The 17,711-nt window shown below is 39.9% G+C and overlaps 1 protein-coding gene across 1 annotated transcript; it reads right to left on the bottom strand.

Annotated features, from left to right (window-relative positions):
• Positions 1-2,287: 2,287 nt before the first annotated feature.
• DLX3 (distal-less homeobox 3) lies at positions 2,288-10,127 on the bottom strand. The gene is made up of 3 exons (XM_077252557.1): positions 9,699-10,127; positions 6,131-6,321; positions 2,288-3,263 (listed from the first exon to the last, which is right to left on the bottom strand). Exons 1-3 carry the CDS (start codon positions 10,024-10,026, stop codon positions 2,964-2,966), a joined length of 819 nt encoding a protein of 272 aa, XP_077108672.1. The 5' UTR covers positions 10,027-10,127; the 3' UTR covers positions 2,288-2,963.
• Between the last annotated feature and the right edge of the window lie 7,584 nt (positions 10,128-17,711).

The following is a 17,711-nucleotide window of genomic DNA, read 5'->3' as shown; positions in this document are numbered from 1 at the left end:
AGCTACTGGGAGCTGCGATTGGCTTTTTCTGACAGCCTTAAAGAAAATGAGTAGATTGAGCATCCAGTTGGGCATCCAACGTGGTGATCCATTCTAATGGGAATAAATGTGCCTTGCCAAAAATTCCCATTCTAATGATCAGTGAGGGTCTCAGAAGTCGAACCCCCAACTGATTGATAAGTGGGTAGGTGACAAAAAGGGTTGTCTGATGAAAACAAGTTAAGTCCCAACCCCCAGAAACTACTCAGTATAACCTCAAATGTCCATGTTTGGTTGTGGTACTGCCCATACTTGCCTCCTTTGAACTGGATGAAAAGGGGAATTTGTGCACTACTCAACTGTCAGTCATCCAGACCACCCCAAGTCTGCAGGAATGTGCAAACGCCCAGTCATACATTACATGCATCAGCAGTATGAGTCAAGTTCCAGGATATTCTATCATTATATCAATATCAAGCCTGTATATCGATATTTCCACGTAAGTATTTCCAAAAGGAGAAGTCAGTTCTATTAGGCTGCTTTTAGGGTGTATACTTTTGCAGCAAATGTGTTTACTTCTACTATACATCTATGAAAATCAATCTATCTCCATGGTTACAGACTACGAACAAAAATCTGTGTAGTCTGACATTACAGTTACTTGGTAAATCGCTCTGCAACTCATAAAGGAAACCTGTCAGCAGGATTTAGGCCGGCAATTCACCGCCAACCTGTTATCCAGGTTTACTGACAGGTTTACAATGATGATGTTCTGTCTTCAGGCACATTAGGAAAAAGGCTGAAAAAATAACTTTGATCACTATATTTAAAAGGCAGTAAGAAGCCACATAGGTGGAGCCACTCACCCGAACAGGCTTGACTGATGTCCCAAAGGCCACGTTCGTCATCACAAGCCACTTCCAATGGCATCCGATGCATGAGCAGCGAAGGGAGGTGTTCTCAGAGGTCCTTCTTAATGCCTTTTCAGTTCTGCATTCAGTTATTTTTCTCCCTTTTACCTCATCTGCCCCAAAAATAACCATCCTGATTAGCCAGCTGATGGCAGCTTGAAAGCTGAAATCTTCCTGACAGGTTCGCAATAAACCACCAGCTGGTTAAAAAGTGGAAGGGGAAAAAGTCTTGTAACACATGACTGCAGGATTAGACTATGTAGAGTTTGTTTATAGTCTGTATCCTTGGAAACGCATCTATCTTCATAGGAGCTGTACACATAAAACAGCATATTTAGCATATTTTTGTAATCAAGATTATTTGCATAGTGACTTCATCTCTTAGTTCAGATGGACAAGAGTCAACAGCAAAATTGAAAGCTAAATTGGACACACACTTTAAAGTTTCAGCAGCAATTCTATGGAAATTTATCATGTGACACAACACAAGATTTCAACCAAACTCATTTTAGTTTTCAATGGAGAGACCACTCTGAGATTAAGGCTAGGGTCACATGACAGTGTAAAAGTATCCCATACTCATCCAGAAAAGTGGGACAATTGTTTTTCTCACTTGTCATCCGTATGTGATCCATTTTTTTTTACAGTAGAAGCTATCAATAATTACAGGACCATTTATAGTTTTCTAAATTCTAGAATTGCAATGTATCTGTAAAAACCATATGCTATACAGTGGCATATGACTTTTTCTCGCACCCATAGACTTCAATCTTCAAGTCTCATCTAATTGCAGAGACAAATTGCAGCATGCTGAGATTTTTTTCACAGGCAGATTCTGTCAGTAAAAAACAAAAAAAGTCCATCTGCCCCTCCTCATTGAATAACATGGGTCAGTGTGCCATCCGATAAAAAATCTACTGCAGAAACCTGCATGTTGTCCCCTCATAACTAAATGAATGACCAAAGATACATCGTATTGTGGCCTAGTAGCTAATTGAGACCAATCACAGTTCAACTTTAATTTTCAAACTTCAGTCGAAAACTGTAGCGTGCACTATGATTGGGTAATACATGAGGTCCGATGACATTTATGGAGAAATAAGACCGATCTATATCGTTGCACTGAAATAAAAAGAGTATAATCAAGAGTATATCTATATTGGTTACAGAGGTAGCAATTGCACTTTTACTTTGTTGCCTAAGATAACCCACGAGCCCCTTTGCCACATAAATAGCCACGAGTATTATACATGACACATGGTAAGCTGAGGTCCTGTTACACTTTTTGCATTAGGGCTCAGAAGCTTTTAGCTGGTGAAAGCCCTTTAGAGCACACACTGTAGAGTGTCTAACAATCTAAGAAATAAAGACCTTCACAACGCTTGAAAATCTGCTGCTTATTTAGCACAACGCAATATTTTAATTTGCATTCACACATGAACATCCTCATACCACCCTCCAATTAAATCTGAAATTTTATCCAATCCTATTTCATACATTTCCCAAAAATATTACAAAAATAAGTTAAAATTGCCTCATTAATTCTCATTAAATATGACAAAGTCGCTTTATGTGGTGGAATAAAGACTGTCAACAAACCTATACAAAATCATTGAACTTTCATTGAAACGTAGGTTCCATTGGACATACAGTGTCTCATGCATCTCAAGAGTCCTGACGTTCTCCATTACACCGTGCTTACAATAGCATGACTCGTTCATGACTCGGGTTGGTCAGAATGTCTTCAAGAAGGAAATTCTGGATCTCCTGGTGATAGATCTTACCATATCCAGGCAAGCTGAGGAATCAGGTCATATAAGATGTGGTGGTATCGTGGATCTGATATCCATAATAGTTTTTTTCCATCTTATGGCAATCCATAGGCTCTCTCTTTATGGGCTTTGGGGAGATATTTGTCCTTCAAAAATATGTTACAAAATTGTTCTTTTTACCAATGCCACTTAAATAAAGTCTGTAGCCCAAATACAAGACATAATACACCCTCTTAGCAAAAAGTTTAAAAGGGTGATATGATGTTTACTCCATCTGAACTAACGTCAATATCTCTGTCACTTAATACACTGTATTAGGCGGAGGTTGGTGCAAGGCGTTGGGAGGCTGTAGATGAGGTCCTGGTTGGTTTTGTTGATTATACCATTGGTTATAGTTCTCAAGATAGCTTGGGGAGGAACAGTGAGGAAGACTTTGCTGCTGAGGGGTTCTGCTTCTACTATGGTCCCACATAGATGGTGATGAGGGAGAATTGCAAGCCATTGAATCACTGTTGTTTGGGCTATGCTCCAATCCGGGACCCTCACCATTCTTGTAAAGCTTCTTGAATTTTGACCTGCGGTTCTGGAACCAAATCTTAACCTGAAGAGCAGAAGTGAGATAAGAATTATCAGATTACTGCAAGTTATGAAAACTTGAAAAAATATTTTCTTTTGAAGTATTTTGTATGAATTTACTCTAGACTGCTGAGAATTTCAAACTTTTTAAATGCCCGTTTCATAATTGCATTTTTTATGATATTTTTTATAGTATTTTCTAAAATTCTTAGTTCATACAATGGAAGGTCCACCTCCCCTAAGTGGATACATCTCAATAAAGTGTGCTCGTTAGTGGAGCACTATACTTGGTAAAGACTGATAGGTTCCATCATCGACAGCTTGATTTCTTAAAATTCACAGAAAGCAAAAGAATAAGGCTTATGGACTTTAGGCTGTCTTGGCTCTTTGTCAAAGCATGATGCTATTGAAATATCGCTTACAAATGTATTTCCTAAGTGATGCTCCAAACTCTCAATTTTGTCTTAATGACATATTCTGTAACGACCATCTCTACCCCAAAAATCAACTTGTCACAAGAGATCTAACAGAGGAGAGATATTCTTCACAGGTATCTTTGTATTTAATAATGAATATGGGGCAACATGGAGGTTTTAGGTTTTTTTGACCATGGGAAATATCTGCATGGAATTTGTATATTCCTTTTGAATGATGTAACCCCACAATAATGGCTTCCTATGAAGTTAGACCTTGTTAAGCATTGGATAAAAACACAAGTGGATACATATAGTGGCCTGGGCATGAGGTAACACTGACCAAATTGGAACTGAAGGATCAGCAGACTGTCTTTAAAGCCCTTTTTTCTATTTGGACAGACCTCTAGACGCTGACAGACCCTGTATATGTATTCAGTTGGTGTTCATGTGTTTCTGGGAAGTGTTTTGCTTTCTCTCTAGATCCTTCCTACCCCCACACTCGCTCTACACCTCTGTCCCGATTTTCCCCCGCCCTGTGACTCATCCCAAGCTCTTCTCCAAAAGGACCAAACCCAGTTTCACAGCAACATTGTGTTTTGTAAATTGGTATGAGGAAGCCTCAGGATACCACCTCCCTGACCATAAACACCCCACCCTGACATCTCCCACCCTTTACAATACCTCAGTTGACTTTTTTACAAAAAAAAAGGACATGAACAGTATTCAGTATACAAGTAGGTAATCTTAGTTACTCACTTGCACAAATTTTCAGCTACTTTACAAACAATTAGACCACAATTAATCAAAATTGTTGTGCAGTACTTCTATTTATTAATCGAAATCTGCCAGCAATTTTTTTCCCCAAAAAATTGGTCAGTCATCAACTTGAGTGCCATAACAATCTTATGCCAACAAAAATCTGATGGTCTTAGACCATCAATATCTATGAGTTCTGAGCCACATGATTATCAGCAAACATTAGACAAATGTTGAGCTCAACAGGATTAGTCGATCATCTGATGTGCACACAGGTCTCCGAACTCTCTACTGAATCAATTACTTGGGATAGATTAAAACTGGTCCAAAACATCATATCACCACTATGAGGAAGTACTATATTTCAGTATCAAAAATATATTTTGACATTGTTTAGCTGGGCACAGTCAGTGGAGGACACAGCTCTGCTGTCCTCTGGGATACACTGGTGCCACCTGTTACACCCCACCAGCCATGTTTCTACACCTGGTAACATACTTATTTTGTATAGGCTTCATTGCTCCTATGTTAGAAAGACCGTCTAATTTTAATGACACCATAGTCAAAAACATTTCTTCTAAACAATAATTATTTTCTCCAGAGGTAGGCCTCATTCACATATCAGCATTTTGATCAGTATTTCATCAGTATTTGTATGCCAAAACCAGGAGTGTCGCCAAAACACAGAAAAGGTGTCAGTCTTTCAATTATAGATTTTCTCTGTAAGTTCTACCGACGTGTGAATGAGGCCGTAAGTTGTAGTAGTCACTTAGCCCCTTCTAAATCAATAGGGAAACATGTACATTTAGCCAAGCAAACATGCAACTGAATAGAGAAATAATAGTAACAGTCATGTCTGTGATTCGCCCTTGGTTTATTGCCAATAAATCAATAAATGTACGTAAATTATAATGTAATTTGGATTTTTTTCATTATGTGCTTAACTTTACATTTTCTTTCAAATCTGTATAATTAAAGAAAAGTATTTCTATTCCCATTTGTGTTTTGAAAAATCATAATTCAGACATCAGTTCGAATGGATCGAGTTTGGGAACGACTCAGTCCTAGCCATACTAAGGATTTCAGGCAACATAATAGGGGTCACTATTATTTTTCTTTGTGGTTGAGGGAGGGAGTTATTTACAAAAAAAAGATAGCAATAAGAGTCAATTAAAGGAACCCTCTGGGCAAAACTGATAAGCTTCTTATGCTGCAGAAGCCCGAGGGGTTGGCAAATAACTCAGTGACTCAAAGTACACCAAAGAGAGAGTCCATGTGTCCTGCTCTTCTGTCTCAGACCCTATTTTAGGAATAATATAGTGTATCCATTCTGCTTGGAGTGTTTTTATTTTATAGGGAAAAAATAAAACAATACTTTCTCAGTCGTCAACTATGCACGTATATATCATACTAGGATAACGATATTCTCCAGTTAGCTGTGCCAGAATATTGTTCTCCATTTTTTCTTATACAACACCCATCAAGTAACCAGCACCATTTATTCTTGTGCCAAACTATTTTACTTTTATGTATAGGATTGTTACATACTCCATTGTGTTACTACATATTTGATTAAGACCAAGGCTCTTTAGATGTATCTGCATGTCATAGTGCCACACTTTTATCTTTCTGAATGTCATGTGGCCCTACTTGCTGGTACACAGCCTTGTTTATTGCCATATTGCACGGTGTGTTATTTTATACTCTTGCTTGTTGTTACCTGTGTCTGTGTTAGTCCCAGCTCAGCCGCCAGTTCTGCTCTCTCAGGTAACGCCAAGTACTGGGCCTTCTGAAAACGTCTCTGGAGTGCTGCCAGCTGGTAACTAGAGTAGATGGTCCTGGGCTTTCGGACCTTTTTTGGTTTTCCGTTGACCATTCGAACCTCTGTTTCTGGTTCCTCCTTTATGGAAACTACAAGGAAGATGTAGGGCAGTTGAGAATTGAAGCACCAGATTCCTGTTGACTCTTCAAACTGTACCAATATATGGTATGTACATATAGTTGACCTCACCATGCAACCTTTAATGTCTATGGGTCAAATGGGCCCATCTACTACTACTTTTCATGACGAGAGTTAGGACAAGATAAGTGCCACCTAACCTATTACAGTTGATCATTGTCTTAAAAAAAATGAACAACCTACCTTATATTCTCTATATATCTATACTTATATACTCCATTGCTTACATCTCAAAGACTTTTGGTTCTTTGGTCACTCATTACTAGTTATTGTACCAATTGTACAAATTCTAACTATCCACGGGTTATATCAGAATAAAAAGTCTCATCTTCTTCTTCATATTGAATATTTTATTTCTTCTCGAGTTGTTCTGAAATCCTCCATTCATTCTCTATATCTTAAGGAACGACCACCTACCAATCTCCATTACTAATACATCTCTCTATGCATTTCTGTCCACTTGACCTATGACAGCTCAATATCACCTGCCACTTTCTGTATAGCTGGTATTGTAGCATACTTATTTGATTGTGCTTTAAATGCATAAATCATATGTTTGGGCAGTCGGAAATCCTTACTTTATACAAAGTTAAGTGTTACACTTGATTTAAAGTGTGGGGCCTCCTATCTATTTATGGCTGTTTAGACCCTTTGTGTCCTAATTGACCCTGCCTGTCTTGAATATTGTTCAAGTACTACGGGTTATTGTCTCAGTATATCTTAGGGGCACATCTGTCTACCATCTTATCTCAATTTTGAGCTTATACAGTTTTGCCTTAGGCATGTGCCTAGCAAGTCTCAATGGTGAATACACATCTGATATTAGTCCAAAAGACCAAACCATGGAGTCTACATAGAGATTGAGTCCTCTTCCCTCTGCAAAGTCTATTGTTTGACATCTATTCTTTAGCAGGGTCTACTGATCAAAAGTCTCTTGAAAAGAGGGGGTATAACAGCAAATAAAACCCTAAAGGTACCTGGGATATCCTAAATATCTCCAATTTTTGTAGACAGTAAACTTTTGTAATACTCAAAGTTTTTGATCATATGTGGAAAAATATGAAAAGATTTGCATTTATTTAAAAAGATATATTAAATCTGTGCCATGTCATATAACCACCTCTGTTCACCACGGTAAAACATTGATTAGATTTTGACATGAAGCCACTATGTGGAAGAAGCATTATAGCAATGCTCTATAGATAAGCTTCATTAGGCTTTATGCAACCATTTATGACCATCACCCAAACCAAAGGATAATTTAACATTTTGTATAAAGGCTGCGCCAATGTCCGCAGAAGGTAGAAAATGACTCAAGGTGAAATTTTCATGGTAAAGCATGAAGGGCAAAAGGAACCCAAATTATTGTCTTACAGATGTCTCATGGACAGAAATTGAAGGGTCATCCAGATATTCCAGGTATGCATGGATCCTATAAGTTAATGATAACACTGAGAACCAAAATACTGGTAGAGACAGACAGCTTAGTCATAGACAGCCCGGATATAAGTAGCGACAGTCAACCCGCCTAACTTTAGCCAGAAACAGACAGTCGGGATATAAGAAGATCAAGTCAGGCAGCTTGGTTGTCTTCAACGTTTTGCACACCTTAGATGTACAGTAGATAGACAGACAGCCTGGATATAGGCAGACAGGTAAACAGGAGCTTGGGATTAGAGAAGAGACAGGAAGGGAGGGACGTGGTGCATCACAGAATATCTGCAGTAAAGGTAGAAATGCACCCTGATTAAAGCAGCAGACAGAAAGGCAGCAAGAGCTCTATAAGCCCCTCTTCTCCTAAGCTTCTGTCAGTCACACACGGAATGGAACCTTTAAAATGATGAAAAACGTCATTGATGTAATGATGATGTCTCATATAAAGCCAGCTAAGCTTCTCTGAAAAATATCCCAAAGATCTATAGCTTAATTTTTTCCCCCATAACTGAATAAAATAGAAATGAATATTCATTAATAATTTGTTTAGCTATAATAACATTTAAAAATTAGTAATTAACTAATGCATTAAATTAATAATTTATTTTAATTAATAGAAACATTCTAATTTTATGTGAAGCATCTTTAAAAAAGTACAACACATTTGAAAGATCCTTGTTGGCGTTACCTGTCAATGTGCTAGGATTTTAAATTATTTACAGTTTATAGAGGATTTTATAGATAGGGATTTTTTGGATAGGCTGTGCTGTAATATTCTTTTCCCATTGGCTTCAATAAGAGAAGATTACAGTAGAGCAAACTTACTTTTACATGGTCTAGATCATTGTACAGCAGTTGCAACACTACAACTCCCAGCATGACTTGACAGTTTATGGCTGTCAGGTCAAGCTTAGAGTTGTAGTTCTGCAACTGCTGTTGATCAGGTTGGAGTCCACTGATCCAGACCAAACCTGAAACTATTGGCAAATGTTAAATGTCCTTGTACTGTCTGGGTCCATATGTCGCTTAAATCTATTATATTTTCATATAAGTTTTCACTTCATCAAATATAAAAAAGTACAGGAACGCTGATGATCCCAAATCCCCAGATCAGAGCCTGATGTGCCCCAAGTATGATAATTTGGCAGAATGATGACTATAGTAAGGGAATAGTGCACAATGGACCATGCGCAATGTTTGACCTAATGTTAATTACTGTCTTCTTGTGTCTTAGTCTTTCATTTCTTGCATTTTAGCCTATACACTCTCTATACCTTTCTTTCTTTTCATCCTATGTGACTTTTTGTTGTTGTTTTTCTTTTCTTTTTTTTTTTACTTTTTGCCTATTTTTTTGCCCATTCCTCCCTATGCCTTTTCCTGACATTCTCTGGTCTTCACTGTTGGCAGCTTCTTGTTTGCCCATCTTTTGTACGATGCCCTATGACAATGCCCTGTCATTACTCTGCATCTTCTCCCTTGGTGTTCTGTCCCTGGGTCCTCTCCTTCTTGGGGTAAATGTTTTGGCCCTTCCTCGCTTTACATGTCCCATATCCCAGTCTTATTGCTATCATTGTACACTTTCTCTATTTCTCTACTACTTCTACAGCCTTGACATAATATCGATAACTTTTTCAAATAGATATAGCTGACATGTTTTTTCCAACTATGTGTTATATGCCATCTCTAGTTTTACATAGGACCACAGGTACACATTCTGCATTATTTTGTGTTACTTCTAGTACCACATAGGGTTGCTGCATGTTAAAAACACATATAGATGAAACTTATGTTAACTGACAACTTGAGTTCTGCTACATCACAAGTGAATATTTTAGGCTGTCATCTAATGTCATTACATATAAAGGGGTAGGTGTCAGCACCCATCTCTACATACCTGACTCTGGAGCCGGAGGTTCTCGGTAATGTCCATAGGAGCGGTATCCACCTCCATACTGATACTCGTCCTTGGGCATAAAGCCTTCAGATCCCACTAGCCCACTCAGGTTGAATTGAGGATGATGGTGGTAGTTGTACGGATTGAGTGACTGAGAATACCCCTGGCTCTGGTAGTATTCGTGTTGGCTGGCAGCCATCGGACCACTGTAGTAGCCCATGTCCGTGGCAGTGGACTCAGGTAAGGTGGGTGAGTCCTTGGAGTGGCAACTCAAAGAGGTGCTCAGGTCGGTTAATACGGCCATTTTCTTCTCATAGGTCCCACTCATGTTATGTAAGAAAGATGAGAGATCCCAACAGACCTTCACACACACATCCCTGCCGAGCACTTATGCACTTCTCCCAGTACAATAAAACCAAACCAAAGCTCCACAGACCAGTTCTACTCCATAATTATAGGGTAGAGAAGGGAGGGTCTCGCATTCCTATTGGCTCCAGGAGGAAAGCCTTCCAGGCAAAACAGATTTCTAAACCAGCTCTATATTTATGGCTCAGCTTCATGTCAGCGCAAAAAGGAAAAAAAAAAACACAAATACACATGCACATGCACACACACATATATATATATACATATATACACACTGCATTCTGCAGTGCAAATGTGTACACAGAGTGGCAACACGTTACAGTGTTGCGGGGGCTGCAGGAAACCTCTGCCTAAATACACACTGTGTCCAAGAATAAATGAACTGAAAGATGTAGCAGAGCCGGAGTTGTTTAACTGCTCCTTTTTTTGGTTTATGGCGAGTTATGGTTGGCCTGCATTCCTATATAAAAAGTATGCAACATATTATTTCAGCATGATTTTACCGACTCGGCTCTGCTACATTGTTGCTGAAATGAATATTTACATATTTAGAGGCACACATATATGTGGATGAATACATACCTAATAGCATATATAAGTGCATTACCATAAATATATACAATCAGTGATGAATCCATCATTTGATAATCTGGCAATTGTTTACAGTACAGAATAGGAGCAATTAATACACAGCTACAATATCGCTCCATGTACGGACCCCACTTGGAACCTCATGGTAATTATTTATTAGACTTGCTTATATAGCGCTACCATACTCCGCAGCGCTTTACATACACTATTCACACTGTCCCCATTGGGGCTCACAAGCTAAATTCCCCATCAGTATGTCTTTGGTGTGTGGGAGGAAATCAAGGAACACACAAACACGGGGAGAACATACAAACTCCATGCAGATGTTGTCCTTGGTGGGATTTGAACCCAGTGCTGCAAGGTAACAGTGCTACCCACTGAGCCAGCCTGCGGCCTTGTAGATACATGAGGGTGATCATGTTGTGACCCTAATCTGTTCCCAAACTATAAACTCGTTTACTGTCCATACATTTTTTTTCTGCCACTTTTAGAAAAAGACTGAACAGAGAGAACCAATGAAGACATTCCAATAATCATCAAATAATACAGAATCTCTGAAAATTTGCACTTTTAAAAACCTACTTTTAGGGTATGTTCACAGGTAACAGTATTTGGTGCAGACAGTTCTGCATCGTTTCTTTGTTTATTGGCAGGAAAAATACAAAATAGGTGCTTTTTTGCAGTATTTTGATACGTTTTTTTTACCTGCGTTTTTGGTGCTGATTTTTCCCCACTCATTAATAGTGAGAGAAATCTGCAGCAAAAAGCTAAAAGAATTGAGAACCTGCAGATTTAATTCAACGTGTGCCTGAGACTCCAGGATTCTTACTCACTTCAGGTTTTGTGACAAATCTGCACTGAAAAAAACACAGGAGGAACGCAAAGTGTACACGCAGCCAAATGCTTTACAATGTGTGATTTTATGTGAAGCTGGGGGGGTGCACATATTTTTGCCACAGGAAATAGCATGCTCACAGCAGTGTCTGCAGATAGTGTGCCATGAGAGTGGGTATTGTCTATATACATGACTTATTTTAGCATATGAATGGTATGTACCAGGGTGTACAAGTTATTGAGCCAGACCTCTACACTGTAAAAATGGCTGCAGGGCTATAGAGGTCTCCATGGACTCCACTGACAACATTCTGGGTGCGTTGTGAAATGCAGACATAAGTACATGAATATCCTCTGCACAACTATACTCACACATATAATGTGGGGCACTTATAACTCATAATACCGTGAAAAAGCAATCCTGTCGGAGAACAAATTCTTACATTTATTCAACTTGGATAAATGTCCACTTCTATTTCAATTGATGACTTACCGTTTTGTGTATACAGCGCCTATTCTGACCTTTGCATCTCCATGAGAATAGAGTACAAGCCCCCCAATCCTGCAGTAATGTGCTACCTTACTCAACACCCCTCTTTTACCTTCTGTATATTAGCAAAACAAGGGGTCAGGTAGAAGAAAAACAACAAATGATTTAGAAATCTGACTACAGAGGGTTTGTTTGTAGTCTGTAACCATAGAGACACATAAGTCTTCTGAGGAGCTGTGTATGCAAAATGGTAAATATTCATTTAAGACTACATAGTTGGAAAGTAGGATCAGAGGGAAATTACAGAGTGATTTTTAAACAATTGAGGGATCCACCAAAATGTATGACTTTTATCTGCCACAATCCTGGTGCCAAACTCTTAGTGAATTCTGACCAACATATTCACATGTATTTCCACTAAGCAGAAGAGCTTACAGTCTAATGTTCCTACTTCAAATATGGGCAATACTATGTAATGAAGAGTGACATATACACCATGTTCCAAATTATCATGCAAATTATATTTTTCTCAGATTTTCCTAAATGGTCGGTGCAAATGACAGTCAGTCTAATAAAAGTCATCACCCGTTAAAGTATACATCAAATTTTATTGAAGAAACATCCCAATGATAACAGTATAATCTCCAAAATGAATAAAAACTAGAAATGCACTGTTCCAAATTATTAGGCACGGTAGAATTTCTAAACATTTGATGTTTTAAAGAACTGAAAATGCTCATTTGTGGAATTTGCAGCAGGAGGTCACATTCACTGAACAAAAAAGCTGTTTAACTCCAAAACATCCTAATAGGCCAAGCTACATGTTAACATAGGAACCCTTCTTTGATATCACCTTCACAGTTCTTGCATCCATTCAACTTGTGAGTTTTTGGAGAGTTTCTGCTTGTATTTATTTGCATGAAGTCAGAATAGCCTCCCAGAGCTGCTGTTTGGATGTGAACTGCCTCCCACCCTCATAGATCTTTTGCTTGATGATACTCCAAAGGTTCTCTATAGGGTTGAGGTCAGGGGAAGATGGTGGCCACACCATGAGTTTATCTCCTTTTATGCCCATAGCAGCCAATGACTCAGAGGTATTCTTTGCAGCATGAGATGGTGCATTGTTATGCATGAAGATGATTTTGTTCCTGAAACACGTTTCTGCTTTTTATACCATGGAAGAAAGTTGTCAGTCAGAAACTCTATATAATTGCAGAGGTCATTTTCATACCTTCAGGAACCTTAAAGGGCCCTACCAGCTGTTTCCCCATGATTCTGGCCCAAAATATGACTTCACCTTCTTGCTGACGTCGCAGCCTTATTGGGACATGGTGGCCATCCACCAACCATCCACTACTCAATCCATCTGGACCATCCAGGGTTGCTCGACACTCATCAGTAAACAAGACTGTTTGAAAATTAGTCTTCATGTATGTCTGGGTCCACTGCAACCGTTTCTGCTTGTGAACACTGTTTAGGGGTGGCCGAATAGTAGATTTATGCACCACAGCAGGCCTTTGAAGGGTCTACACCTTGAGGTTCGAGGGACTCCAGAGGCACAAGCAGCTTCAAATATCTGTTTGCTGGTTTGTAATGGCTTTTTAGCAGCTGCTCTCTTAATCTGATGAACTTGCCTGGCAGAAACCTTCCTCATTATGCCTTTATCAGCACGAACACGTCTGTGCTCAGATTCAGCAACAAATCTCTTAACAGTACGATGATCACGCTTAAGTTTTCGGGAAATATCTAATGTTTTCATCCCTTGACCAAGGCATTGCACTATTTGATACTTTTCAGCAGCAGAGAGATACTTTTTATTTCCCACTAGATGGTGGCCCGATTCTAACACATCGGGTATTCTAGAATATGTATGTATGTATATAGCAGCCACATAGTATATAGCACAGCCCACGTAGTATATAGGAGCCATGTAGTATATAGCAGACACGCAGTATATAACACAGCCACGCAGTATATAACACAGCCAACGTAATATATAGCATAGCCCACACAGTATATAACACAGCCCACGCAGTATATAATACAGGCCACACAGTATATAACAGTGGCCACGCAGTATATAACACAGCCCACGTAGTATATAACACTGCCCACGTAGTATATAACACATGCCACGCAGTATATAACAGGCCACGCAGTGTATAACACTGGCCACGTAGTATATAGCAGCCACGCAGTATATAACACAGCCCACGTAGTATATAGCAGTGTGGGCACCATATCCCTGTTAAAAAAAATACTAAAAATAAAAAAGTTATATACTCACCCGCCGGCGTCCAGCGAAGCTGTCCCGATGCACGCGCTGCTGCCGCCAGCTTCCGTTCCCAGCGATGCATTGCGAAATTACCCAGATGACTTAGTGGTCTCGCGAGACCGCTAAGTCTTCTGGGTAATTTTGTAATGCATCTCTGGAAACGGAAGCTGGCAGCAGCAGCGCGCGCATCGGCGGACGACGGAAGGTGAGAATAGCAGGTTTTTTGCTTTTTTATTATTTTTAACATTAGATCTTTTTACTATTGATGCTGCATAGGCAGCATCAATAGTAAAAAGTGGGCCACACAGGGTTAATAGCAGCGTTAGTGGAGTGCGCTACCTGCGGCATAACGCAGTCCGTTAACGCTGCCATTAACTGTGTCAGCGCTGACTGGACGGGAGTATGGAGCGGGCGCCGGCACTGACTGGACGGAAGTAGGGAGGGACTAATTCTTATCCGGGCTGTGCCCATCGCCTGGCGGCCGTTACCATTCAGCGACGCGGGATTTCTGATACAGACAGACAGACAAACAGAAGTACCCCTTAGACAATTATATATATATAGATATTGCTTGAAACCTGTGACCTGCTTAATAACGTGGAACATCATTTTTAGGCCGGCCTCACACTTGGCATAAGACAATACGCCACGTATTATACGTCCGTACTACGGCCGTAATACGGAGAAATGTTCCCAAAATATTGATCCGTAGTCAGGGTGTGGCAGCGTATTTTGCGCATGGCATCCTCCGTATGTAATTCGTATGGCATCCGTACTGCGAGATTTTCGCGCAGGCTTGCAAAACCGACATCTAATGGATTTATGTGCTCAAATGTTCGGGAAAACATATATACAGTATATATATATATATGTCATTGAGACACACATATATATATATATTCTGTATTTATATTTCATTCAGCGCAATATCTGTGAACAGCCGGTAATTCAATTGCCGGCTTTTCATTTCTCCTGCACAAACCCGACAGGATATGAGACATGGTTTACATACAGTAAACCATCTCATATCCCCTTTTTTTTTGCATATTCCACACTACTAATGTTAGTAGTGTGTATGTGCAAAATTTCAGCGCTGTAGCTGCTGAAATAAAGGGTTAAATGGCGGAAAAAATTGGCGAGGGCTCCCGCGCAATTTTCTCCGCCAGAATGGTAAAGCCAGTGACTGAGGGCAGATATTAATAGCCAGGAGAGGGTCCATGGTTATTGGCCCCCCCGTGGCTAAAAACATCTGCCCCCAGCCACCCCAGAAAAGGCACATCTGGAAGATGCGCCTATTCTGGCACTTGGCCACTCTCTTCCCACTCCCTGTAGCGGTGGGATATGGGGTAATGAAGGGTTAATGCCACCTTGCTATTGTAAGGTGACATTAAGCCAGATTAATAATGGAGAGGCGTCAATTATGACACCTATCCATTATTAATCCAATTGTTGGAAAGGGTTAAAAAACACACACACACATGATTTAAAAGTAGTTTAATGAAATAAACACAGCGGTTGTTGTAATAATTTATTGTTCTCTCAATCCATCAGGAACACCCTCGCTTGGAAAAATAATAAACGCACAAGATACATACCTTCTGGTGAACCGTCTCGTCCCACGAAGTAATCCATCTGAAGGGGTTAACTAATATTACAGGCAGGAGCCCTGCTAAATGCAGCGGTGCTCGTGCTTGTAATTCCCCGGCGAATGAATGAAATGTAGGTCATTGACCTACATTTCCTTCAGTCGCGGTGATGCGCCCCCTGGTGGATGTCCTCATATGACCTGGAGCGTGGGAAAAAGTTCCCAGGCTGCAGTTCATGAGAACATCCACCAGAGGGCGCCTCACCGCGACTCAATGTAAGTACAGATCCTGCTTTCCTTTCAGCACCCGGGGATTACAGGCACGAGCGAGTGGTTTATCGCAGCTCGTGCCTGTAATATTAGTTAACCCCTTCAGATGGATTACTTCGTGGGACGAGACGGTTCACCAGAAGGTATGTATCTTGTGCGTTTATTATTTTTCCAAGCGAGGGTGTTCCTGATGGATTGAGAAAACAATAAATTATTACAACAACCGCTGTGTTTATTTCATTAAACTACTTTTAAATCATGTGTGTGTGTGTTTTTTAACCCTTTCCAACAATTGGATTAATAATGGAAAGGTGTCATAATTGACGCCTCTCCATTATTAATCTGGCTTAATGTCACTTTACAATAGCAAGGTGGCATTAACCCTTCATTACCCCATATCCCACCGCTACACGGGAGTGGGAAGAGAGAGGCCAAGTGCCAGAATAGGCGCTTCTTCCAGATGTGCCTTTTCTGGGGTGGCTGGGGGCAGATGTTTTTAGCCACGGAGGGGCCAATAACCATGGACCCTCTCCTGGCTATTAATATCTGCCCTCAGTCACTGGCTTTACCATTCTGGCGGAGAAAATTGCGCGGGAGCCCACGCCAATTTTTTCCGCCATTTAACCCTTTATTTCAGCAGCTACAGCGCTGAAATTTTGCACATACACACTACTAACATTAGTAGTGTGGAATATGCAAAAAAAAAGGGGATATGAGATGGTTTACTGTATGAAAACCATGTCTCATATCATGTCGGGTTTGTGCAGGAGAAATGAAAAGCCGGCAATTGAATTACCGACTTTTCACTAACAGCGCTGCGTATTTCTCGCAAGTCACACTGCTGGTCAGTGTGGAATCCGTATTTTTCTCGCCCCCATAGACTTTCATTGGCGTATTATTTGCGCAATACGCTGACAAACGCAACATGCTGCGATTTTGTACGGCCGTAGAAAGCCGTATAATACTGAACCGTAATATACGGCTAATAGGAGCAGCCCCATTGAGAATAATTGTGCCGTTTATTTTGCGAGTTTTACGGACGTAATTTCTGCGCTCTTACGTCCGTAAAACTCGCTAGTGTGAGGCCGGCCTCAAGTAGTTTTCCTTTATTTAGACTCGCCTGGAAAACAAATTATCACATGTGTTTAAGATTGATTTCAGTGATCCATTGAGCCCTGAGACACAATACCATATATGAGTTTATTTGAAAAACAAAACAATTAAATCTTTATGACACTAAAATCCAATTTGCATAATAATTTGGAACACGGTGTATATACGACGCTCGTTGGAAGCAGATGTATAAAGCGAGCTCAAGATGGCAGAGTACTGATGGATTGCCTGGGTCCTGCTGAAATCTGCGGCTGACTGTGGCTTGCGTTCATAGGAGAATTACATTTCTGAAATAATGCAGTATATAGTACAAGTGATCAGACGATTGTAGGTTCAAGTAATAAGCTAAAAAAGTATTCATAAAAAAGAGCATAAAAATTCAAAGCACCCTCTTTTAGCGCTATTAAAAATAAAAATATTAAAAAAATTAATATATTTGGTATCGCCGCGTCCATAAACGTGTAATAATAATCTATCAAATATAAAATG

This window comes from Ranitomeya variabilis, chromosome 4, assembly GCF_051348905.1.
Source record: "Ranitomeya variabilis isolate aRanVar5 chromosome 4, aRanVar5.hap1, whole genome shotgun sequence".
NCBI lineage: Eukaryota > Metazoa > Chordata > Amphibia > Anura > Dendrobatidae > Ranitomeya > Ranitomeya variabilis.
This window is presented reverse-complemented; position numbering and strand designations above follow the sequence as displayed.

Excerpts from the sequence above, each read along its gene's own strand:
- DLX3 (XM_077252557.1), bottom strand. The coding sequence starts at position 10,026 with ATGAGTGGGACCTATGAGAAGAAAATGGCCGTATTAACCGACCTGAGC. Across the intron at positions 6,322-9,698 it reads ACCTCCGGCTCCAGAGTCAG|TTTCCATAAAGGAGGAACCA; the intron begins GTATGTAGAGAT and ends TCTTCCTTGTAG. Across the intron at positions 3,264-6,130 it reads TGGGACTAACACAGACACAG|GTTAAGATTTGGTTCCAGAA; the intron begins GTAACAACAAGC and ends TCTGCTCTTCAG.